Source organism: Sciurus vulgaris, assembly GCF_902686455.1.
Source record: "Sciurus vulgaris genome assembly, chromosome: 13".
NCBI classification, from domain to species: Eukaryota; Metazoa; Chordata; class Mammalia; order Rodentia; family Sciuridae; genus Sciurus; species Sciurus vulgaris.
In genome coordinates this window covers 36949716-36976211 of record NC_136474.1, presented here as the reverse complement: position 1 = coordinate 36976211, position 26496 = coordinate 36949716, and the positions used below count along the sequence as shown (strand labels likewise).

The following is a 26496-nucleotide window of genomic DNA, read 5'->3' as shown; positions in this document are numbered from 1 at the left end:
AGTAGGATAGCTGGGTCAAATGGTGGTTCCAGTCCAAGTTTTCAAGGAATCTCCATACCACTTTCCATAGTGTTTGCACCAAAATCTGCAGTCCTACCAGCAATGTATGAATGTACTTTTCCCCCCACATCTTCAGCTTATTATTAAACGCTTATTATATTAATGCTTATTATTGCTTGTATTCTTGATAATTGCCATTATGACTAGAGTGAGATGAAGTTTTAGAGTAGTTTCGATTTGCATTTCTCTAATTGCATAGATGATGAAAATCTTCTCATGTTTCTTGATCAATTGTATTATTGTATTTCTTCTTCTGTGAAGTGTCTGTTCAGCTTCTTGCCCATTTATTGATTTGGTTATTTGGCGTTTTTTTTGTTTTTTTTTTTTTGTTTTTTGGTGTTAAGTCTTTTGAGTTCTTTACATATCCTGGAGATTATTGCTCTGTCAGAGGTGCAAATGGTAAAGATTTTCTCCCAATCTGTAGGCTCTCTCTTCATGTTATTGATTGTTTCCTTTGCTGAGAAGAGGCTTTTTAGTTTGAACTCATTCCACTTATTGATTCTTCATTTTGCTTCTTGTGCCTTAGAAGTCTTGTTAAGGATGTCAGTTCCTAAGCTGACATGGTGGAGATTTAGGCCTACTTCTTCTTCTATTAGGCACAGGGTTTCTGTTCTAGTACCTAAGTCTTTGATCCACTTTGAGTTGCTTTTTGCACAGGGTAAGGGACAGAGGTTTAATTTCGTTTTGTTACATATGGATTTCCAGTTTTCCCAGCACCATTTGTTGAAGAGGCTACCTTTTCTCCATTGCATATTTTTGGCACCTTTCTTTTTTTTCTTTTTTTCTTTTTTTTTTCAGAATAGTAAATGATATTTTATTTAGTCACTTTGATTACAACTGAAACTCTGGGAATTCAAAATTAACATCCTTGCCCGTGAGCTTCTTATAGACACCAGAAAAGGTTTCAACCTTGTGTTCCACATTGTTCTGCTGTGCTTTGTCCAGGTGAACTTTTATGAGCCGGCTGCCATCCAGCTTCACACGAATCCTCTTGCCTACGATTTCACTCGGGAAGACCAAATCCACAAGGATAGCATCATGCACAGCGGTCAGAGTGCGGCTTCTGGGACGCTTTTGCTTGTTTTTCGTTCGGCTTTTCCGGGTTGGTTTAGGCAGAATTCTCCTCTGAGCAATAAAAACCACATGTTTCCCACTGAACTTCTTCTCCAATTCACGTACAAGCCGGACTTGGATTTTCTGGAAAGATTTCAGCTGAGGAACTGGAACAAATATTATGATAGCTTTCCGACAACCACCAACTTCAATTTCCTTGGCCGCCGTGATGTTGAGCTCCCGCAGCTGGGCCTTGAGGTCCGAGTTCATCTCCAGCTCCAGCAGCGCCTGCGAGATGCCCGACTCGAACTCGACAGGCTTCTCGCCATTGGGCTTCACAATCTTGGCCCTCGACTGAACATGGCGCGGTCCTTGAGGAGAGCCGGCTTAGAAAGAGGCCCAGCTCTCGCGAGAGCTCATCACATCCTGGCACCTTTCTCTAGTATGAGAAAATTGTATTTATTTGGGTTTGTGTCCATGTCCTCTATTCTGTACCATTGATCTACCTGTCTATTTTGGTACCTATACCATGCCGTTTTTGTTACTATTGTTTTGTAGTAGAGTTGAAGATCTGGTATTGCAATACCCCCTGCTTCGCTCTTTCTACTGAGGATTGTTTTAGCTATTCTGGGTTTCTTATTCTTCCAGATGAATTTCATAATTGCTTGTTCTATTTCTGTAAGGTACATCATTGGGATTTTAATTGGAATTGCATGGAATCTGTATAGCACTTTTGGTAGTATGGCCACTTTGACAATATTAATTCTGCCTATCCAAGACCATGGGAGATCTTTCCATCTTCTAAGCTATTCTTCAATTTCTTTCTTTAGTTTTCTGTAGTTCTCATTGTAGAGGTCTTTCACCTCTTTTGTGAGATTGATTCCCAAGTATTTTATTTTTTTTTTGATGCTATTGTGAATGGGGTAGTTTTCCTAATTTCTCTTTCTGAAGATTCATCACTTATGTATAAAAATGCATTGGATTTATGAGCATTGATCTTGTAACCTGCTACTTTACTGAATTCACTTATGAGTTCTAAGAGTTTTCTGGTGGAATTTCCAGGTTCCTCTAAAATATAATCGTGTCATCAGCGAACAGGGATAGTTTGAGTTCCTCTTTTCTAATTCATATCCCTTTAATTTCTTTGGTTTGTCTAATTGCTCTGGCTAGAGTCTCAAGAACAATGTTGAATAGAAGTGATGAAAGAGGGCATCCCTGCCTTGTTCCAGTTTTTAGGGGGAATGCTTTCACTTTTTCACCATTTAGAATGATATTGGCCATGGGCTTAGCATAAATGGCCTTTACAATGTTAAGGAATGATCCCACTACCCCAATTTTTTCTAGTGTTTTGAGCATGAAGGGATGCTGTATTTTATCAAATGCTTTTTCTGCATCTATTGAAATAATCATGTGATTCTTAACTTTTAGTCTGTTGATATGGTGAATGACATTTATTGATTTCTGGATGTTGAACCAACCTTGCATCCTTGGGATAAAACCCACTTGATTGTGGTGCACTATCTTTTTAATATATTTTTGTATGCGATTTGCTAAAATTTTGTTGAGAATTTTTGCATCAATGTTCATTAAGGATATTGGTCTGAAATTTTCTTTCCTCGATGTGTCTCTGTGTAGTTTAGTTATCAGGGTGATATTGGCTTCATAGAATGAGTTTGGGAGGGTTCCCTCCTCTTCTATTTTATGGAATACTTTGAGAAGTATTGGAATGAGCTCTTCTTTAAAGGTTTTGTAGAACTCGGCTGAGAACCGATCTGGTCCCAAACTTTTCTTTGTTGGTAGGCTTTTGATGACCTCTTCTATTTCATTGCTTGAAATTGATTTATTTAAGTTGTGTATGCCCTCCTCGTAAACTTTAGGTAATTCATATGTCTCTAGAAACTTGTTGATGTCTTCAAGGTTTTCTGTTTTGTTGGAGTATAGATTTTCAAAATAGCTTCTAATTATGTTTTGTATTTCACTCGTGTCTGTTGTGATATTTCCTTGTTCATTCTGAATTTTAGTAATTTGAGTTTTCTCCCTATTTGTCTTTGTTAGTGTGGCTAAGGGTTTATCAATTTTGTTTATTTTTTCAAAGAACCAACTATTTATTTTGTTAATTTTTCCGATTGTTTCTTTCATTTCAATTTCGTTGATTTTGACTCTGATTTTAACTATTTCCTGTCTTCTACTACTTTTGGTGTTGGTCTGCTCTTCTTTTTCTAGGGCTTTGAGCTGTAATGTTAAGTCGTTTATTTGTTGATTTCTACTTCTTTTGTTGAATGCGCCTCATGAAATAAATCTTCATGTAAGTACTGCTTTCATAGTGTCCCAGAGATTTTGATATGATGTGTCTTTGTTCTCATTTACTTCTAAGAATTTTTTAATTTCCCTCCTTATGTCTTCTGTTATCCATTCATTGTATAATAGTGTATTATTTAATCTCCAAGTATTGGAGAAGTTTCTGTTTTTTATTCTGTCATTTATTTCTAATTTCAGTCCATTATGATCTGATAGAGTACAAGGTTGTATCTCTATCTTCTTGTATTTGCTAACAGTAGCTTTGTGGCATAAAACATGGTCTATTTTAGAGAAGGATCCATGTGCTGCTGAGAAGAAAGTGTACTCTCTCTTTGTTGGATGGTACATTCTATATATGTCGGTTAAGTCCAATTTGTTGATTGTGTTATTGAGATCTATGGTTTCTTTATTCAATTTTTGTTTAGACAATCTATCCAGCGGTGAGAGAGGTGTGTTAAAATCTCCTAGTATTATTGTGTTGTGGTCTATTTGATTTCTGGAATTGAGAAGGATTTGTTTGACGTACATGGATGAGCCAATGTTCGAGGCATAGATATTTATGATTGTTATGTCTTGCTGATTTATGCTTCCCTTAAGCAGTATGTAATGTCCTTCTTTATCCCTTCTGAATAGTTTTGGCTTGAAGTCCACATTATCTGAAATGTGGATGGATACTCCAGCTTTTTTGCTGTGTCCATGTGCATGGTATGTTTTTTCCCATCCTTTCACCTTTAGTCTATGGGTATCTCTTTCTGAGATGAGTCTCTTGCAGGCCACATATTGTTGGATTTTTCTTTTTAATCCAATCTGCCAGTCTATGTCTTTTGATTGATGAGTTCAGGCCATTAACATTCACGGTTATTATTGTGATATGATTTGTATTCCTAGTCATTTTTGTTTTTTGACATGATTTGGTTTCTCCTTTATTTGGCTATTCCTTTAGGCTAATTCCTCCTGTTGCTGATTTACATCATTGCTTTTCATCTCTTCCTCATGGAATATTTTGCTGAGAATGTTCTGTAATGCCGGCTTTCTTTTCGTAAATTCCTTTAGCTTTTGTTTATCATGGAAGGATCTTACCTCATCGTCAAATCTGAAAGTAAGTTTTGCTGGGTATAAAATTCTTGGTTGTCATCCATTTTCTTTAGGGATTGGTAAATGTTGTTCCAGGCCCTTCTAGCTTTTAGGGTCTGGATTGAAAAATCTGCTGATATTCTTATTGGTTTCCCCTGAATGTAATCTGATTCTTTTCTCTCGCAGCCTTTAAAATTCTGTCTTTATTTTGTATGGTAGGTATTTTCATAATAATGTGCCTTGGTGTGGGTCTGTTGTAATTTTGTATATTTGGAGTCCTATAAGCCTCTTGAACTTGGTTTTCCATTTCATTCTTCAGATTTGGGAAATTTTCTGATATTATTTCATTGACTAGATTGTTCATTCCTTTGGTTTGTTTCTCTAAGCCTTCCTCAATCCCAATAATTCTTAAATTTGGCCTCTTCATGATATCCCATAATTCTTGTAGGTTCTATTCATGATTTCTTACCATCTTTTCTGTTTGGTCAACCTTGTTTTCAAGATTAAATATTTTGTCTTCAATATCTGAGGTTCTGTCTTCCAGGTGATCTATCCTATTGGTTATGCTTTCTATGGAGTTTTTAACTTGGTTTATTGTTTCCTTCATTTCAAGGATTTCTGTTAGTTTTTTTTTTTTTTCAGTATCTCTAACTCTTTATTGAAATGCTCTTTTGCTTCCCGTATTTGCTCTTTTAACTGTTGATTGGTGTGTTCATTTAATGCCTACATTTGCTCTTTCATCTCCTCGTTAGTTTCCCTGATTGTTTTAATTATGTACATTCTGAACTCCCTTCTGGACATTTCTTCTGCTGTGCTGTCATTGGGATTTATTGATATAGTATCTAGGTTTGTTTCGGACATTTTCTTCCCTTGTTTTCCCATATTGGTCAGATATCAGTGGGACTCCAAGATATTGCAGATTTCCTCTATTGGCTTATAGTGTCCCTATAGATTTCCAGTGTATCACCTACCAGCCTTCAGTAGCCTGAAATCTTGGATTAACTTGATAATGTAGTGCTTCCGAAGAACGCTGCCCCTAGCCCACTACTGGTTCCAGGGAGAGAGACCTGGAGAGGTCTCTTGCTGCCCAGCCCTGGTCCCAGAGGCTGCTTGCAGGTCGGAGGTCTCCACTGGCTTGGGGACTTGTGGCTGGCTCTGGGTGGAGAGGCTCTCACTGGGCAGTCTGCCCCGAGAAGCTAGCCTAGAAAGGCGCTTCCCGCCGGAGGAGGCTGGGCTGCTTGGGGAAGTCCCTGGCGCCCTGTGCTGGTCTCTGAAGCAACCTGTGGGCGGGCCGGAGCTGGCAGCGGGGCGGGCCGGAGCTGACTGCGCTGCTTCTGTGCAGAAAGGCTCTCACTGGGGGGCCTGATCCGCGAGGCTGGAGAATCTGTCCCTGTGGGAGAAGCCCACTGCCAGAGTGCTCAGAGCTGCCTGGAGGAGACTCTCTCTGCCCTGTCCTACTCTAATAAGCCACTCGAATCCGGGCCTGCCACCCAGCTGAGTTTCACTGGGTCGGGGAGACTCACCCCGTGGTTCTATTTTAGTCTGAGTCTCTGAATGCCTCCCTTCTTGAATCCTGGATTGTGGAGCGACTGGAGATGCAGTCACCCTCTAGTGCCATCTTGGATCGCCCCGTGGAAAAAGCCTGCAGCTGGAGGGGGGCAAGGCTGCCTGGAGAGGTCTCTGGCTGCCCAGCCTTGGTCCCTGAAGCTCCTTGCAGATCGGAGGTCTCCACTGGCTTGGGGACTTGTGGCTGGCTCTGCGTTGAAAGGCTCTCACTGGGAGGTCTGCCCGAGAAGCTAGCCTAGAGAGGCGCTTCCTGCTGGAGGGGGCTGGGCTGCTTGGGGAAGTCCCTGGTGCCCTGTGCTGGTCTCTGAAGCGACCTGTGGGCAGGCCAGAGCTGGCAGTGGGGCGGGCTGGAGCTGTCTGCACTGCTTCTGTGCAGAAAGGCTCTCACTGGGGGGCCTGCTCCACGAGGCTGGAGAATCTGTCCCTGTGGGAGGAGCCCACCACCAGAGTGCTCTGAGCTGCCTGGGGGAGACTCTATCTGCCCTGTCCTACTCTAATAAGCTGCTCGAATCCCGGGCCTGCCGCCCAGTTGACCTTCACTGGGTGGGGGAGACTCACCCCGTGGTTCTATTTTAGTCCGAGTCTCTCAATGCCTCCCCTTCTTGAATCCTGGGTTCTGGAGTGACTGGAGATGCAGTCACCCTCTAGTCTGCCATCTTGGATCCTTTTTAGAGGTTTGAAAGTAATGTTAGGTCATTTATTTGTTGTCGTTTTATTCTTTTAATGAATGAGCTCAATGCAATGAACTTTCCCCTTAGAATTCCCATCATAGTGTCCCAGAGATTTTGATATGTTGTACTGGTGTTCTCATTTACCTCTAAGTATTTTTGTATTTCCTCCCTGATTTCTTCTTTTATCCTTTCATCATTCAATAGCATGCTATTTATTCTCCAGGTATTGGAGTAGCTTCTATTTTTATTTTATCATTGATTTCTAGTTTCATTCCTTTATGATCTGATAGAATGCAGGGTAAAATATTTTTATATTAGATGAGAGTTGCTTCATGGCATAACATATGGTCTATTTTACAGAAGGACCCAGGTACTGCTGAGAAGAAAGTGTATTTGGTTAATGATGGATGAAATACTCTATATATATCTGTTAAGTCTAACATTGATTATATTATTTATTTATTTTTTGTTTGGAAGATCTATTAAGTGGTGAGAAAGGTTTGTTAAAGTCACGCAGTATTATTGTATTGTGGTCTGTTTGATTCTTGTTTGATGTACGTAGATGCTCCATGGTTTGGGGCATGTGTATTTATGATTTTTATGTCTTATTAATGTATGATTCCCTTAAGCAGTATGAAATGTTCTTTATTCCTTCTGACTAACTTTGGTATTAAGTTCACTTTTTCTGATATGAGGATGGAAACCCCTGCTTGTTTATGCAGTTCATATGACTGATGTGTTTTTTCCCAACCTTCCACCTTCAGTCTGTGGATGTTTTTTTCTAGGAGATGAGTCTCTTAAAGACAGCATATTATTGGATCTTTCTTTTAAATTCAGTCTTCCAGTCTATGTCTTTTGATTGATGAACTTAGGCCATTAATATTCAGGGTTATTATTGAGATATGATTTGTACTCCTGCTCATTACAGTTCTTTTTGGTTTTTAACTTGACTTAGTTTCTCTTTTAATTGATCTTTCCTTTATTGTAGTTCCTCTCTTTGTTGATTTTCATTTTTTTTTCCTATTTCCTCCTCATGGAATATTTTACTGAGAATGTTCTATAGTGCAGGTTTCTGGTTGTGAATTCTTTTTTAATTTCATCTTCAAATCTGAAGCTTAATTTTGCTGGATATAAAATTCTCAGTTGGCATCCATTTTCTTTCAGATTTTGATATTTGTTATTCTAGGATCTCCTGGCACTGAGGGTCTGGGTTAAGAAATCAGTTAAAATCCAAATTGGTTCCCCCCATGTGAAATTTGATTTTTTTCTCTTGCAGTCTTTAAATTTCAATCCTTATTCTGTATGCTTTTTATTCTCATTATAATGTACCTTGGTGTGGGTCTGCTGTAATTTTGTACATTTGGGATTCTGTAAGCTTCTTGTAGTTGATTTTCCATTCCATTCTTTAAATTTGGGAAGCTTTCCAATATTATGTCATTGAAAATATTGTGCATTCCTTTTGTTTGTATCTCCGTGCCTTTGTCTAGTCTGATAAATCTTAAATTTGGTATTTTCATGTTATCCCATATTTCTTGGAAGTTCTGTTCATGGTTTCTTTCTAGCTTCTCTGTGTGGTCAACATTATTTTCAAGAGCATATATTTTGTCTTCATTGTCTGAAGTTCTGTCTTCCAGATGGTCTCATCTGTTGGTGATACTTTCAAATGAATTTTTAATTTGGTTTCTTGTTTCCTTCACTTTACAATCTCTGCCTCCTTATTGAAGTGATCTTTCACTTCCTGTATTTTCTCTCCAATTCCAAGCTTTTTTGAAGATCAGTATAACTATGTATTTTTTAAACTCCTTCTTTGACATTTCTTCTACTGTATTGTCTATGGATTCTATTGTTGGAACACCTTGATTTGCTTGAGGCACTTTGTTCCCTTATTTTTTCATGTTGTTTGTGTGTCTTCTCATCTAGCAGTATAAATCTAGGCAATACAGATTCAACCCTGTGAATATAGTGTCCTTGAAGGTTTTCTTTTAAGGGAAAGATCAGTATTAACAGCACCCAATGCAAACAATATTCCAGCTTAAACCAAATGGCTTCTATTAAGGCATTTACAGTTTTGTTGCAATTAATAGAAATGAAGTGTTCAATTATTGTCTACAATATAAATAGTAAATTTGCTGAAAGGGTTTACCATTTCAAATGATGAACAATGAGGGAACAGAAGTAGTGTAAGATGTGATGTTTTTGAAGGTGAAGGAGAAAAGGTAGAGGAAAAATTTATAGTAAGAATGAAGGGCTAATTAATAGAAGTTGACCATTAGTATAAGATAGGTGGGAAAGAGAATGCAAGGAGACAAAGAGGTGAGAGAAAAAATATATACTAATTTTTAAAAAGTAAAAAATTAGAATACACAACAAAGCTGCAATATACTATTCTTATATCCCATTCCTCAATAAATTGATGCATGAAAAATATTTGGTTTCAAAGATGGTAGAGGTATGAAAGAGAGGGCAAAAAATTTTTTTAAAAAAGGAATGTCTTCTTTTTCAAGATGGCGGACTAGAGGGATGCTCTTGTCGCTCTGTAACTCTGGTTTCAAGCAGAGGATATCTGTTTCTTGGTAAGGCAGGTTTGCTGCTTATCGTACCCTGCTGTTTACCCCATTTGTCTGCTGTGATCACCTGCAGTCTGCCAGCATATCGACGCCTTTTTTGAGTGCAGATTGCTCACTGTCAGGTGGCTATCATCTGCCATTTGCCTGCCTCTCACCTGTCTATTGCCTGCCTTACACCTATCCATCACCCAATGCACGAGGTTCACCTCCCGATTGTCTGACAACAATCAGCAAACTGATTGCCGACCGCCAGTGGAGCACCAGCTGCCTGCTGTGGCCTGGAAGTTCACTGTTCCAGTGCTTGCAGGTTTGATTACACGTGGCTGCTGCCATTTTGAGACAATAGCCAGGCCCCATAGGACACCCTAAGCCAGACTGACTGAGCCCTGTCTCCAGGATCACTCAGCCCGACCGATCACTCCCTGCCTCTGGGGCCCTCACATCGACTGACTGCTCCCTGCCTCCAGGACCCCCAGACCAACTGAATGCGCACTATCACCAGGACCCCAGACCGACTGATTGCAACCGACCTCCAGGATCCTGCAACCACACCAAACACACCCGACCTCCAGGACCCCTGCCTCACCAACTGCATCCCGCCTCCCGGACCTCCAGCTGACCACGTCCACACCCTGAGCTGCAGCTCCCCATTTGCCAACAGATTTCAAAGCCAGAGCAGCCATCTTGGATAATCCTGGAAGCCATAGCTCCGATCCTTAGGTGGGGCAAATCCCATCCTGAGATGCCTGCTGGAGACTTGAAGCTCATTGTCAGGTACCTCTCATTCATCAGGCTACTAAAGATTGGAATGTTTGAATACTATAAGACTGTTATACTATAGATTTTCTTTTTTCTCCTTATTGAAAAATTTTAAGTTTTTATTTCTTTACTTTTCTTGGCCTCTTTTCCTTTTGTTTACCTCTTCCCTCAGAGTCTCTTTCTCCCTTTTTTGCATACTAGCATCCAATTTCCTTTGATTACACTCTCACCCTTTCTATTATCTAGAACTTCTGTATATTCTTTTCTTATCCCATTAACAGCTACATCCTACATCTCTCTGCATCCTCTTTGTCCTCCATTAGAAACTGCAGACCTTATTGCAAATCTGTTTGTTTTACTGAAAATAATATTTGAACTCATTCTGTTTATTATGACAATATTGTTATTGTCCTCATAGGGGCTATTTGGTCTAGGATTGAATAGTGTCTGAATAGGGCACTGCTAAGATTGATTTCCCCTTAAAGAAAAGATTTTGGAAACCTATAAGGGCCACTATAGGCCTATAGGGGGAAATCTGCAATACCTCAGATCTGCACTGCTAGAGGAGAAGACACATGAACAACATGAAAAAACAAAGGAAGAAAATGATCCAGACAAATCTAGATTCTATATTAATAGAATGCAATGACAGTATATTAGAAGAAATGTCAGAAAAGGACTTCAGATTATACATGATTAAGATGATTTATGAAGCAAAGGATGAGATAAGAGAACAAATGCAGGCAATGAATGATAATACCAATAAGCTGAAAGAGCACCTACAGGAAGCAAACGATCATTTCAACAAAGAGATAGAGATTCTCAAAAAAAAAAAAAAAAAATCTGTGAAATGAAGGAAACAATAAACCAAATAAAAATCTCAATGGAAAGTTGAGTTTCCATCTAGTCTCACCAAAACACTAGACCACTTGGAAGACAGAACTTCAGACAATGAAGATAGCTCATCAATGAATTCAGCAAAATAGCAGGCTATAAAATCAACACACATAAATCTAAAGCATTTTTATACGCAAGCGATGAAACATCTGAAAGGGAAATGAGGAAAACAATTCCATTTGCAATAGCCTCAAAAAAAAAAAAAAAAAAAAAAAAAAGTACTTGGGAATCAATCTAACCAAAGAGGTAAAATATCTCTACAATGAAAACTACAAAACATTGAAGACAGAAATTAAGGAAGACCTTAGAAAATGGAAAGATCTCCCATGTTCTTGGATAGGCAGAATTAATATTGTCAAAATGGCCATACTACCAAAAGTGCTATATAGATTCAATGCAATTCCAATTAAAATCCCAATGATGTGCCTTACAGAAATAGAGCAAGCAATCATGAAATTCATCTGGAAGAATAAGAAACCCAGAATAGCTAAAGCATTCCTTAGCAGGAAGAATGAAACAGGGGGTATCGCAATACCAGAACTTCAACTATATTACAAAGCAATAGTAACAAAAATGGCATGTTATTGGCACCAAAATAGGTAGATCAATGATACAGAATAGAGGACATGGACACAAACCCAAATAAATACAATTTTCTCATATTAGACAAAGGTGCCAAAAATATGCAATGGAGAAAAGATAGCCTCTTCAACAAATGGTGCTGGGAAAACTGGAAATCCATATGCAACAGAATGAAACTAAACCCCTATCTCTTACCCTGCACAAAACTCAACTCAAAATGGATCAAGGACCTTGAAATCAGACCAGAGACCTTGCATCTTATAGAAGAAAAAATAGGACCAATTCTTCAACTTGTCGACTTAGGGTCAGACTTCCTCAACAGGACTCCCATAGCTCAAGAAATAAAAGCAAGAATCAATAACTGGGATAGATTCAAACTAAAAAGCTTTCTCTCAGAAAGGAAACTATCAGCAATGCAAAGAGAGAGCCTATAGAATGGGAGAAAATCTTTGCCACTCATACTTCAGATAGAGCACTAATTTCAAAAAACTCTACACGAAGAATAATAATAACCCAATCAACAAATGAGCTAAGGATATAAACAGACACTTCACAGAAGATCTACAATCAACAAACATATGAAAATATGTTCAGTAATAAGAATAAAATAAGAATAAAAATCTTTAGTAATAAGAGAAATGCAAATCGAAACTACATGAAGATTCCATCTCACCCCAATTAGAATGGCGATTATCAAGAATACGAGCAACAACAGGTGTTGGTGAGGATGTGGGGAGAAAGGTACATTCATACATTGCTGGTGGGGCTGCAAATTAGTGCAGCCACTCTGGAAAGCAGTGTGGAGATTCCTTAGAAAACTTGGAATGGAAACACCATTTGACCCAGCTATCCCACTCCTTGGTCTATACCCAAAGGACTTAAAATCAGCATACTACAGAGATACAGCCACATCAATGTTCATAGCGGCTCAATTCACAATAGCCAGATTGTGGAACCAACCTAGATGTCCTTCAATTGATGAATGGATAAAGAAACTGTGGTATATATATACAATGGAATATTACTCAGCTATAAAGAATAATAAAATTATGGCATTTGCAGGCAAATGGATGAAATTGGAGAATATGCTAAGTGAGATAAGCCAATCTCAAAAAATCAAAGGACGAATGATCTCAATGATAAGCAGATGATGACACATAATGGGGTTGGGAGGGGGGCAAGAAGGGAGGAAGGAAGGATTGTATAGAGGGAAAAGAGGGGTGGGAGGGGGGAGGGAAAATAACAATGAATCAAACATCATTACCCTATTTAAATGTATGATTACGCAAATGGTATGTGTTACACCGTGTACAAACAGAAACAATGTGTATCCCATTTATTAACAATAAAAATAAATTTTTAAAAAATTTAAAAAAAATTTTAAAAAAGGAATGTGTTCATGGAAAATTGAATGATTCCTTACATTAACTTTCAAAGTTTTTCTCAGCTTCACTTCTCTGCTGGTATGTGGGGTTGTCTGAGGTTTGATGTTAGCTTCAGTCCAGACGGTGCTGAACCATTTATGTGGATGAGCTGATAACAAGATGCACTCCCACCATCTTCTAGTCTTCCTACACATTATAGGTGGCTGGCCCCTTCTGTCCCTTCACACTTCAGGACTCACTGAACTAAAGAGAGCCCAGTTTTCTCCAGTTTCTTCAATTGTGCGCCCTCCAGGGAAGCTTTCTGTAGGGTTGCCAGACCCAGACTGGCTCATGCAAACCCAACTGTAATCTGATGGACCTGGCCTTCAGCTTCCCTTACTGCAGTCCCAAGATCTCAATGCCCTTTCAGCTTATAGAGAGACCACCAGGGATGTGCTTTCAGGCAATGGACTTTCAGGCAACAGTGGGGAACAGGTGATCTGATGGCAGTCTGAGGGCAGTTTGGAGGCTAAGGGGGGACAATCAGCAGGTGGAAATTGGGCAGTAGGCAATGGGCAGGCAGGAGGTGGGCAAGCCAGCAAGTGGTGGATGACAGGCGGTGGACAGTGAGCAATCTCTAAACTACATATTTTGTAAGTGTATAATTTGATAAGTTTTTAAACAAATAGAATTGTGTGGGCAGTTGAACCAGGGAACCTGCCTGGATCCCTGCTAGCTGGATGTGGCCCTCCTGCCCACATAAGAAATAAGCAAAGTGAAAAGGAAAAATGAATTCTATGCAGTTTGACCAAATTGGGTGAAGCAGTTAGATTGTTTCTCTGCTGTTTCCACAGAAACTGTTACAATTTACAGAAATGAAAAACAGGTGATATACATGTGTAGACTGAGGGAGTATGTTTATCCTGCCCCTTGGTGCCTGGCAGCACAGAGGTTAGGTAGTTTTGTTTTTTTTTTTAGTTTTCATTCTCAGCATGAGCAAGTTTTCAGGAAGTTGCTATGAATTTTAAATGTACTCTGGTTCAGAATCATATTATTTTAATCGTTTCCTTTACCCTACATGATTATTTTGTGATCTAACCCTGTTCTTGCACTTAACTCTAATGCATCTTTTTATTGGGAAGTTACTTTAATCTACTGTATGGATAGTTCACAACTTGTTTATACTTTTGCTTGTTTCCAGTCTAGGCTTATTGCCAACAAACACTTGCAATTATCACTCCTTTAATCCTTGGTCATTCTAGTAGGTGTGTAGTTGTTTTCGTTGTGAATTTTGTTTGCATTTTCCTCCTGACTATGAAGTCAAGCATCTTTTCTATGCTGATATGCATTTTCATTTTTTTTTTCTGTGAAGTGTCTATTCAAATCCCTTGCAGGTTTTTAAAATGTTCTGTTGTTTGATTCCTATTTTTGCATTCTGAAAGTCCTTCATATATTATTTTGTTATTGGCAAGTATTTTCTCCAGTCTATGACTACTGTTTTTGTTCTCTTAGTCATAAATATCTCTGTCAACGAGCAAAAACATTAATTTTGGTAAATTCCAGTTTATGGATTTCCTTTCTTTTATGTTTTATGATCTTGAAGTTTCTGTAAGAAATATTCGCTTCAAGATCACAAAAAAATTTCCATGTTTCCTCTAGAAATAATATTTTTTTAGCTTTAATATATAGCCCTTGATTTATTTTGAGCCAATTTTTGTAAAAAGTTGGAGGTATGAGTCAAAGTTTGAATCATTGTTTGTTTGATTGCTTGGTTGACTTTTAGCTCCCCTCGCCCCATGCAAACCACATCGTTCTAGCACTGCTTGTCAAAAGGACAATTCTTTCTCTGAATGCATTTTGCTGAAATGCATTTGTACCTTTTTAAGCTTAAAAATCAGGAGTAGAGTCCTCCAATATAATTTTTTCCCACGGTTGTTTTAAGTGTTCTAGATCTTTCCTTCTCTATATGATTTATAGAATCAGCTTGTCAAATTCTAGAACACAATCTGCTGTTTTGATTGAGATGGTGTTGAATCTATAAATAAGGGACAATTGACATCTTAAAAATATTGAGTGTTTAACCATCATGGTTTATTATTCTATTTATTTAGATCTTTAATTTCCCTCAGTCATGTTTTGCAGTTTTCAATGCACAGATCTTGCACGTTTTGTAAAATTTATCCCTACACATTTTATATTTTTGATGCTTTCTTGAGTGACATATTTATCTCCTGATTTGTGAATGTTCACAACAAGTACCATATAGAGATACAATTGATTCTTATGTGAATGTGGATCTTGAATCCTGTAACTTTGATAAATGCACTTATTACTTCTAGAAGTTTTTAAAAGATTCAATCTGAGCAGTTGTAGCTCAGAGGTAGAGTGCTTGCCTTGCATGTGTGAGTAAATGGGTTTAATGCTCAGCACTACATAAAAATAAATAAATAAAGATATAAAAAATACAATAATTAAAAAAGATTTAATCTGATTTTCAATATAAATGATCATGTCTTCTGCAAATAAAGTTAATTTTATTGTTTTCATTCCCTTTTGTATGCTTTGTAGATCCCCACCCCCCTCACTGAGTGCATTGACAGAACCTTTAGGAGCAAACTGAATAGAAATGGTATGTACATAACCCTTTTTGTTCCTGAGGATATGGTTAAGTATTCAGTCTTTTGCCAAAAAGTACTGTTTCTGTTTAAGTATTTAATAAATGTCAGGTTGAGGAATTTTTTCTTCTATTCTTAGTTTGCTAAAACTTTTAAACAGAATTTGATATTGGGTTATTGGAAAATTTTTTCTACATTTATTGAGGTGATTTTATGAAGTTATGTATATCACATATATGCATACTTTTAGATTATGTATATATGTGATATACATGGATCAATTTTGGAATGTTAAATCAACATTGTATCTCTATGTAAAACTTTGTAATAATATATTAACCTTTTTATATGTTGTTGAATTTTATTTGCCAAGTTTTGCTTATTAGAATTTTTGCATTCAAGATTATTGGGGGAAAGTCATTAGGGACCTCATTTTGTCCTATTCATTCTTTTGCAAAGCCCTTTCCTGATTTTTTTAAATGAAAATAATACTGGACTCATGAAATGAGTTAATAAGCATTCCCTCTTCTTCAGCTTTCTTTAAAGTTTTATGTAGAACTGCATTATGTGTTCCTTGAATTGGAATTCAACATTGTTGCCACTTGAAATTGGATTCCTATTGATAGGTTTTTAACTACAATTTCAATTTTTTTATAGATACAAGGCTATTGACTGAATTTATTTCTTGTTTAGTGAGCTTTTGTTGTTTATAACTGTCAAAGAATTTATTCATTTTATCATAGTTGTCAAATGTATTGGCAAAAAGTAATTCATAATATTTTCTGATTTTTCTCTTAACTTTTCCTTTTTTGAGAGGAGTGGAGGTTGGGTGCTCGGTTTGAACCCAGAGGTACTTAACCACTGAGCCATGTCCCTAGCCCTTTTCATTTTTTATTTTAAAACAGGGTCTCACTAAGTTGCTTAGGGTTTTATTAAGTTACTGAGGCTGGCCTCATACTTGCCATCCCCATTTCACTCTCCTGAGCCGCTGGAATTAAAGTGTGTGCTTGACTTTTCTTTTAATATCCATAGAATATTTAGTGATATAATGTCTCTTTGGTAATTTGTGTCTATTCTTAAATTTCCTTATCATTTCATTCTTCTAGAGATTTATCAAGGTTATTGTAGTTCTTCTAGAGCCAGCTTTAGTTTATATAGATAACCCCCATTTTAGAAGTATTTTATTTAATTGATTTCTATGCTGATATTTATTTTTTCCCCTAACTTCATTCATTTCCTGCTTGTTTTTATTTTCTGCTGTGTTAAGGTGGAAACTGAGAACTCTGCTCACAGTACTTCTTTGCTGACAGGTGCACACGGTCCTATAAATGTCCAATAAGTAGAGCACTAGTGACTCCTCACAATTTTTGACATGATTTTTTTCATGATTTGAAAATGATAATTTCCTTATTTTGTTTTGTCTTGTGGATTACTTAGATGTCTGTTATTTACTTTCAAGTGTTTGCATATTTTCTAGTAATTTTGATACAGATTGAAATATAATTAGCAATTTTCATTACAGCTTTAGAAATACAAACTAATTGAATAGATAATACATGCAGTGACATGTATCCACACCATACTCACCCCTCTACCACCCCACATAATTTCCCCTATAATTTATGTCTTGCATTAGTGTGGTGCATTTGCTACAATTAATGACCAAAAATTGGCACTATATTATTAGCTGTACTTCATAAGTTATGTTGTTTCATTCTTTGAGTTGCACAGTTATATGAGTTTTGACAAAAGTCTAATGATATCTATTACAGTTTTCAGGAGAACATATTTACCACCCTAAAAGTCCCTGTGCTTCACCTGTTCATCCCTCCCCTCTCTCCTCCTAAATTCCTGATAATCATTGATTTTTCTAACTCTCTGTACAGATTTACCTTTTCCAAAATGTCATATTGTTGGAACCTTAAAATATGCAGCATTTTCAGACTAACATCTTTCATTTACCACAATACATTTATGATCCCTCCATATCTTTTTATAGACTGATAGCTCATTTATTTTTATTGCTGAATAATATGCTGTAGTATGGATAAAGTACAATGTATTCTTCCATTAACTAGTTGAAAGACAACTAGGCTGGTTCCCATTTCTGGTGATTATGAACAAACCTCCCATAAATATTCATGTACAGGCTTTTGTGTGAACATAAATTTTTGGCTCATTAGGACAAATACTTAGGCATGAAATTGCTGAATTGTAAAGTAAAACTATGTTTATCTTTGCAAGACACTTCAGAATGGTCTTCCATTTTATATTTTGATGAAACATAAATAAAAGTTCATTTTACTTCACATTCTCATGGGGATTTGATATTGTCATTAAAAAAAAAAAACCTAGTCATTTTAATTGTGGCATAGTGCTATCATATTGAAAATCCCTAATGACTCATGGTATTTTGTAGTTTTTTTTATTTTAAGATTCCAATCTGATTTTATTTAATTAATTATAATTTTTTCATTAACCAACATTTTAAAGGCTAGTATTTTTTTTTATTGTAAACAAATGGGATACATGTTGTTTCTCTGTTTGTACATGGAGTAAAGGCATACCATTTGTATAATCATAAATTTACATAGGGTAATGTTGTTTGATTTATTCTGTTATTATTTTCCCTTCCCCCCCACCCCTCCCACCCCTCTTTTCCCTCTATACAGTCCTTCCTTCCTCCATTCTTACCACCCTCCCGAAACCTAACCCTAACCCTAACACTAACTCCTCCCACCCCCCATTATGTGTCATCATCCGTTTATCAGCAAGACCATTCGTCCTTTGGTTTTTTGAGATTGGCTTATCTCACTTAGAATGATATTCTCCAATTTCATCCATTTGCCTGCAAATGACATAATTTTATCATTCTTTATGGCAGATATATATATATATATATACACACACCACAGTTTCTTTATCCATTCATCAATTGAACGACATCTAGGTTGGTTCCACAATCTGGCTATTGTGAATGGAGCAGCTCTGAACATTGATGTGGCTATATCTCTGTAGTATGCTGATTTTAAGTCCTTTGGGTATAGGCCGAGGAGTGGGATAGCTGGGTCAAATGGTGGGTCCATTCCAAGCTTTCTGAGGAATCTCCACACTGCTTTCCAGAGTGTCTGCACTAATTTGCAACCCCACCATCAATGTATGAGTGTACCTTTTTCCCCACATCCTCGCCAACACCTATTGTTGCTTGTGTTCTTGATAATTGCCATTCTAATTGGGGTGAGATGGAATCTTAGGGTAGTTTTGATTTGCATTTCTCTTATTACTAGAGATGGTGAACATTTTTTCATATATCTGTTGATTGCTTGTAGATCTTCTTTGGTGAAGTGTCTGTTCATTTCCTTAGCCCATTTGTTGATTGGGTTATTTGTATTCTTGGTGTAGAGTTTTTTGAGTTCTTTATATATTCTGGAAATTAGTGCTCTATCTGAAGTATGAGTGGCAAAGATTTTCCTCCCACTCTATAGGCTCTCTCTTTGCATTCCTGATAGTTCCTTTGCTGAGAGAAAGCTTTTTAGTTTGAATCTATCCCAGTTATTGATTCTTGCTTTTATTTCTTGTGCTATGGGAGTCCTGTTAAGGAAGTCTGATCCTAAGCCGACATGTTGAAGATTTGGACCTACTTTTTCTTCTATAAGATGCAGGGTCTCTGGTCTGGTTTCAAGGTCCTTGATCCATTTTGAGTTGAGTTTTGTGCAGGGTGAGAGATAGGGGTTTAATTTCATTCTGTTGCATATGGATTTCCAGTTTTCCCAGCACCATTTATTGAAGAGGCTATCTTTTCTCCATTACATATTTTTGGCACCTTTGTCTAATATGAGAAAATTGTATTTATTTGGGTTTGTGTCCATGTCCTCTATTCTGTACCATTGATCTACCCGTCTATTTCGGTACCAATAACATGCCGTTTTTGTTACTATTGCTTTGTAGTAGAGTTGAAGATCTGGTATTGCGATACCCCCTGCTTTGCTCTTTCTGCTAAGGATTGCTTTACCTATTCTGGGTTTCTTATTCTTCCAGATGAATTTCATAATTGCTTGCTCTATTTCTGTAAGGTACGTTTTGTTCCATGTGTAAATTTCCTTTGGTAAAAATAGTTTTTCAGATTTTTTTTTATCCATTTGCTAATTGGGTTGTTTTATTATTATTATATTTTTGGAATTTGTTTTGTATTTTGGATGCAGGTCTTAAGATATTTGTTATGCAAATATCTTTTCCCTGTCTGTGATTTGTTTTCTCATTCTCTTAACATTTTCTTTTTCAGAGCCTAAGTTGTTGATTGATTGATGCATGCATTATTTGAGATGGGATCTCACTATGTTGTTCAGGCTTGTCTTCAACTCCTGGACTCTAGTGCTCCTACCATTTCAGCCTCTCAGGTCCTTAAAAGTTTTTTTTTTAATTTTATCAAAGTCCCAATTCACCAGTATTTTCTTTCATGGATTATATTTGGGTATTGAATTTAAAAAACCAGTGTAAAACACAAAGTTACCCAGATACTTTGTCATGGTATTTTATAAATGTCTTAGAGTTTTATGTTAAATTTAGCTTTACAAGTTTAACTCATAGAAATAGAGAGTAAAACAATTGTTATCAGATTATGGCATCAAAACAGACATGGCAGTGGAATATCACAGAAGACACAGATAAATCCACACATGTACAGTCATCTGATCCTTGACAAGATGTTAAAAACACACAATGGAGAAAAGACAGCCTTTTTAACTAATGGTGTTGAGAAAACTGGATAACATGTGGAAAAATGAAACTAGGCCCTTATATTTATTTTTTTTTAATTTATACTCTTTCCGTCTATTATTTTTAAATAAAAAATTAAGAAAATTCAAATTACACAAATGCAATTTAGTTTTTAAAATTTCATACAGGAATATTCAAAACAGAAAAGTCAAATAACTAGTAAGTACCACATAACCCCAATTCTTTTATAGACAAAGCACAGCAAATAGGCTTAGTAAAAACATAACTTTCCAAACTATATGTTATTATAGCATAAAATAGGCTTACAGCATGCTATGTGCTGTTAAATATTTTGATTTTCTATTTATCTATTTTTGAGGGTGGTGCTCAGGAAGGAACCCAGGGCCATACTTTCTAGGTGAGTGATCCACCATTGCTCTCCACCCTCAGCCCCGCTTTCCTATTTAATGTCTTTCAGATCATTCCATATTATAACACTGCTGTGCCACCTCTTTCTTCCTAACAGTTGTATACTATTCTGTAGGATGGATACACTAGAATTTCTTTAACTGGTCCTCTCTCTGTTGATGTTACTGTGCACATGCTTTTGTGCACAACCCTGGGCCCATCTCTGCCAAAGAGCTGTCCACAAGTTGATGTCTGTGTATATGGTACATTTGCTTTAAAGTTCTCTCTGGGCACGTCTTCTTTTCTGTTTAAAAGTTATTGATATAAAGTTTTCTGAACAATACCTTTGATTTTTCAGAGCAGACAAATCCAATGAGATGACAGCTCATGTATCATCATCTGTACTTTACAAATCCTTATATGTGCATCTACTTCAATAACTCTAACACGGTTGACATTCGGTAAGTGCTTTTTGGATAAATAGGGAAAAATTAACAACACAGGTATAAAATGGAACAAGTTCACATCTTAAAGTTCTTAGAGTTAGAAATCAGGACTTAAACTGGTTAGTGAATCAACATTTCCATTTGATCCCACATTTTGTATCTAGAGCTAGAAGCTAGGAGATACTCCATTAAAGTTTCTTAGTTTGGGAAAGTTACAAGATGAATGAAGATTCTTTCTTCACCCCTAAAGACTTCTCAAAGTGCTCCATGAAATGAAGAGATAAAGAAAACTCAAGTCTTAAAACTGCACAGCAACTGGGAAGACTAAAGTGCCAGGTTGTAGGCACATTTGCATTCACCCAGGTTTTACAGAATTATATTAAATGCCTTTTAGCATAACCATATACGCCAAATATACCTCCTCCCTTTGCCCATTCTCTACAAATTACAAACTCGATGGAAAGCTGAATAGACAAGCCCAGTCACCTTCGCTCAGACTTGGCATAGTGCACTTCTTCCAGGCAAAGCTCTGGGAACAGGCAACTCCACCCCTAGAGGTCAGAGGTAGCCTGACCCAGGTTAGTACCACTGGCCTTGTAAATGATCAGATGGAGGTTAAGATGAAAGAGAGGCTGACCCCATTGACTATTGCATACAATGGTACAGTATTTGTGTGATTCAGGAACAAACAGGGGGAAGTCAGGAGTGGAAGATTTGGGGGGGTAAAAATAAAAGTGTAAGTATGAATGAATTTGTGAATCTTTTGAAAGGAAACACTATATTAATTTTATAACAATGTTGAAATTTCACTCTTAAATTGCATAATGAAGGACCAGGCTCAATTAACAGTATGACATTTATACCTGTAAATCCTCAAAAGGCCATCAGATCAACATTCATTTAGCTGAATACTCACTGGGCAATGAAGGCCAGGCTCTGTACCTGGCACTGGGTATTCAACTGCATAAAAATAACCGTGACTGCCACAGAGTTTATTTCTCATCAGTACATTGTAAACAAGCTGCCAACTGAGCTTTCCCCTTGATGTCCCTGATATTACATGGGCCTGGGCCCTCCCTCTGCATCAGTCAACCAGGTCACTCACTGTTCTCCATCCCTGCACTGACCACCATGCTGTCCCCTGGCCTACAGCCTCAGTTTATTCAAACCTGTTAGTAACGGTTCAGTTCTGTATTAAGTTGGCTATAAAACAGCCTTCCAGGCTGTTTTTCCTCTTGCCTTCTTCCAAAATGGATTTCTATCTCAACATTTATGTTCCAGCCTATCCCTGGCCATCTGCATGAGTGGCACTTTAAGGCAGCAGGCAGGGGGATAGGGTCTATCTGCCAGTGGGCAGAGTACTCTGTGTGAGCCCTTGACACAGGACTGGCCTTTACCTTGATAAGCAGCTACCGGACAGGACCAGAAAAGAATCTCACCTTTGAAATAGCAAAAAGTCCCTGGTTTTTAATAGCTACAGCACGAGAGTATCTACTATTTTTGGATTGGTATGTATGTACACAACCCCAAATTTGTATATATGTATATATGTATATTTATATATACTTCCAAAGAGTCAGAGGAATGCCCAGGACAACAAAACCTCCTTTTTGTTGGAGTATAGACTCTGGAAACTTCTCAATTCAAAGTGATGTTAATAAAAATTAGATCTAATAAAAATTAGGTTGAGTTAATGTTTATTGAAGGGAGCAAGGATTGTGTTAGTGTTATGGTTTGAATCTGGAATGTCTCCCAAAGGACTCATGTGCTGAAAGCATGGTCCCCAGAGCATCAAGTTGCAAAGGTGGGGCTTTTAGGCAATGACTGGATCATGAGTGCTCTGACCTCATAGGAAATTAATTGTTCTTAGTTGAATAGACTTCTGGGAGGTGAGACCTAGTTGGAGCAGTTAGGTCACTTGGGACTTGGCCTGGAATTTATCTTCTCACAGCCCCTTTCTCTCCCTCTCTTTCCCTGCTTCCTGGTTGCCCTGAACTGAACAGCTTTTCTTCATTAAGCCCTCCACCATGATATTCTGCTTCACCTCAGGTCAAAGAAATAGAGTCAGCCAACCTTAAGGTCATTAATTCATCAATCAGACTTAAGTAGAAAAATCATTTGCTCATATAAAAAGATCCAGAAAATGCATTTGACAGACTCCAAAAATTTAAGGAAGAAATGATATCAATTATTTACAATATCCCCAGAAAATGGAAGAATAGAGAACATTTCCCAAATCACTCCATGGGGCTGTAATGCCAAAACAAGATAAAGGCATAAACAGAAAAAAATATGTGCTAACCAATATCTTTCATGAACACAGATTTTTAAAAAATCCTCAACAAAGTATTAGCAAGCACAATCCAGCAATGCATAATAGCAATTCTACACCAAGACCAAGTGATATTTATTCCAGGTGTGTGAGGCTGGCTCAGCATTCAAAATATAGTTAAGGTCAGACTCCAATGCTCATCATTCGTGACTAAAAGTTTCATGAAACTAGAATATAATGGAAATTCATCAACTTGATTAAAAAATCTATCAAAAACAAAGCAGGGCTGGGACTGCAGCTCGGTGGAACAGTGCTTGCCTTGCATGTGTGAGACACTGGGTTCAATCCTCAATACCACATAAAAATAAATACATAAGTAAAGATATTGTGTCCATCTACAACTTAAAAAAAATTAAAAAAGCAAAAAACACAATAGCCAATCTCATACATAATGTGAAAAACTGGGTGCTTGCTCCTAAGATGAAAAGGACAGCATGTATGCCCCCTCTTATGCTCCTGGATTCTTTACTGATGCAGTAAGACATTAAGATAAAATAAAAGGTATACAGATTTGGAAGAAGTAAATTAAATGTTCTTTATTCACAGATGACTTGACTTTTTATGTTGAAAAATCTCAAAGATTCAACCAGAAAAACTATAATTAATAAGTGATTATATAATCTTTCCTGATCATGAAGTTATTATACAAAATCAACACCTTTCCTATATATCCTCAATAAACAATTGGAATATGAAATTAAAAACTTAATATTATATTAAGTAGTATCAAGAAAAAAAATACTTGGAACATAATCTGGTAAAATGTGGTCAGGGTTTATATGAGGAAAATTTTAGAACTCTGATGAAAGTAATCAAAGAAGATTTAAATGAATGAAGAGATGTACTATGCTCATAGATAAGAAAAATCAATATTGTCAAGAGAGCACGTCTTTCCAACTTGATCTATAAATTCAATACAACTTTAGTGAAGGCACCAACAACTTATTTTGTGGAAGTTGACAAATTTATTCTAATATTTGTATAGAAAGGCAAAAGACCCATAATAATCAATAGTGCTGGAAAAGAAGAAAAAAGTTGTAGAACTTGCAAATTGATCTATGGAACAGAATAGAGAATTCAGAAATAAAAGCACATAAACATGGTCAACTGTTCTTTTACAAAAAAACAAAGGCAAGTCAGCCAACCAAGGACTCAAACCTCTGAAACTGTAAGCCAAAATTAATCTTTCCTCCTCTAAGTGATTTGTGTCAGGAACTTCAGTAACAGTATTGAAAAATGGAATAACACAGATTGTATCTAAATACCTTTCCTTTTGCTGCTGCAACTTCATCTCTCCTCCTCCTCCTCCTTGTCCTCCTCTCCCTCCTTCTTCTCTTTCCTATTTCCCCTTCTCTCCCAATTACCTTGGTTTGGGTTTTATCAATTTGATCCTTTCAAAAAATTAACTTTGAATTTTGTGGAATTTTTAAATTGATTTCCTTTTTTAAAATTTCACTGAGTTTTGGTCTAATTTTTTGTTTCTTGTTTTCTGCTTCATTTAGTTTCTTTTTCTATTTTTCTAAGGTGATTGCCTAAATTATTAAGGTTATATCTTTCTTCATTTTAATATAGGCATCCAGTGCTAAAATCTTCCTTCTAAGTACAGCTTTTTCTATATTCCCTCAAATTTTAAGCAAGTGTTTTAATTTTCAAAATAATTCTGAATTTCTCTTGAGACTTCGGGTCATGTGCTGTTTAGAAGTATCTTCAGTATCTCGGGAATTTTGGTATATTATTCTGTTATAGTTTTCTACTTTATTCCATTGTTGCCTCAGGGCATGTTTTGTATGATCATTATTCTTTTAATTTTTTCATTTATGTTTTATATTCTAGCATGTGATCTATCTTGGTTGGAGTTCTATGGGAGCTTGAGAAGAATGTGAATTGTGCTGTTGTTGGATGAAATATACTGTAGATGTCAATTATTTCCAGATAACAAATGTGTTTTAGTCAGCTCTTGCATTGCTATGACCAAAAGGCCTGACAAGAAAGCACTTAGAGGAGGAAGAGTTTATTTGGTCTCAGTTTTAGAGGCTCAGTCCATGCTAGTTAACGCCATTGCTCTGGATATGGTTGAGGAAGGCAGCTGAGTACATGGCAACCAGGAAGCAGAGAAAGAGAGAGCTCTACTCACCAAGGACAAAATATAAAACCCAAAGTCATGCTCCCAGTGACCTGCTTTCTCCAGCCACAAGCTTCCTGCCTACAGTTACCATCCAATCAGTCCTTATCAGTGGATGAATCCACTGATTAGATTAAAATTCTCATAATCTAATTATTTGACCTCTGAAAATTCTTGCACTGTCTTACACATGAGCTTTGGGGGGACACCTTGTATCTAAACCATAACATTCTACCCCCCTCCCCTACATTAGTCCATTTCCAGAAGTCCCCAACAGTTTTAACATTTCCACAACTGTCCAAGAGCCCAAGTTCAAATATCATCTGAGGCACAAGACAAGCTCTTAGCTGTGAGAGTGGCACAGAGTAAACACTTCATTCCACAAGGGAGAAATAAGGACATTAAAGAAAGAAGAAATGGAACCAAAGAAAGCAAGACTGAAATCCAGGTAAGCAAATGAGTCCTGTAGCTCCATGTCTACCATCTGAAGCACGTGGTGATAACTCTGACTTTCTCCTTGTACACATTCCAGATAGTCATTACTGGTCCTGTCAGCTGGGTGGCCAGTTTGAGTTCTTCTGCAGAACTGTCTTCCTTCTTGGGGGTGGAGGGCTTCCTGGGGAAGAGGATGACATTGAAGCCGTACCCCTTAAGCCACTACACGTTGGCCTGTAGGAACTTGGTGGATTTGTTCTACCTCCTGGGGTCCAAAGAGATGCCATGGATGCCTTCTTGTGGATGCCTGCCACCCTCAACTCCTCCAGGTTGAAGTCCCACCAGCTTGGACTTTGGGGTGATACCACCGCTGTGGGGCACCTCACTATGTGTCTAGATGCAGGACACATTTTGCTTGTTGGGTCTTGTATCAGCGGATCTTCTCAGCTGGCTGAACCACGTGGCCACATGCTGCTGCCAGTCCTTGTGGAAGTGGGGCTTCAGGCTCATGCCATTCCGGCTAGACGCCAT

At 37.4% G+C, this 26496-nt stretch overlaps 1 protein-coding gene across 1 annotated transcript; it reads right to left on the bottom strand.

Moving 5' to 3' along the window:
* Positions 1-858: 858 nt before the first annotated feature.
* LOC306643111 (small ribosomal subunit protein eS7-like) lies at positions 859-26496 on the bottom strand (the record flags this gene model as incomplete). The annotated part of the gene is made up of 4 exons (XM_079109044.1): positions 859-1499; positions 25766-25853; positions 26041-26146; positions 26381-26496. 4 exons carry the CDS (start codon positions 26494-26496, stop codon positions 892-894), a joined length of 918 nt encoding a protein of 305 aa, XP_078965170.1. The 3' UTR covers positions 859-891.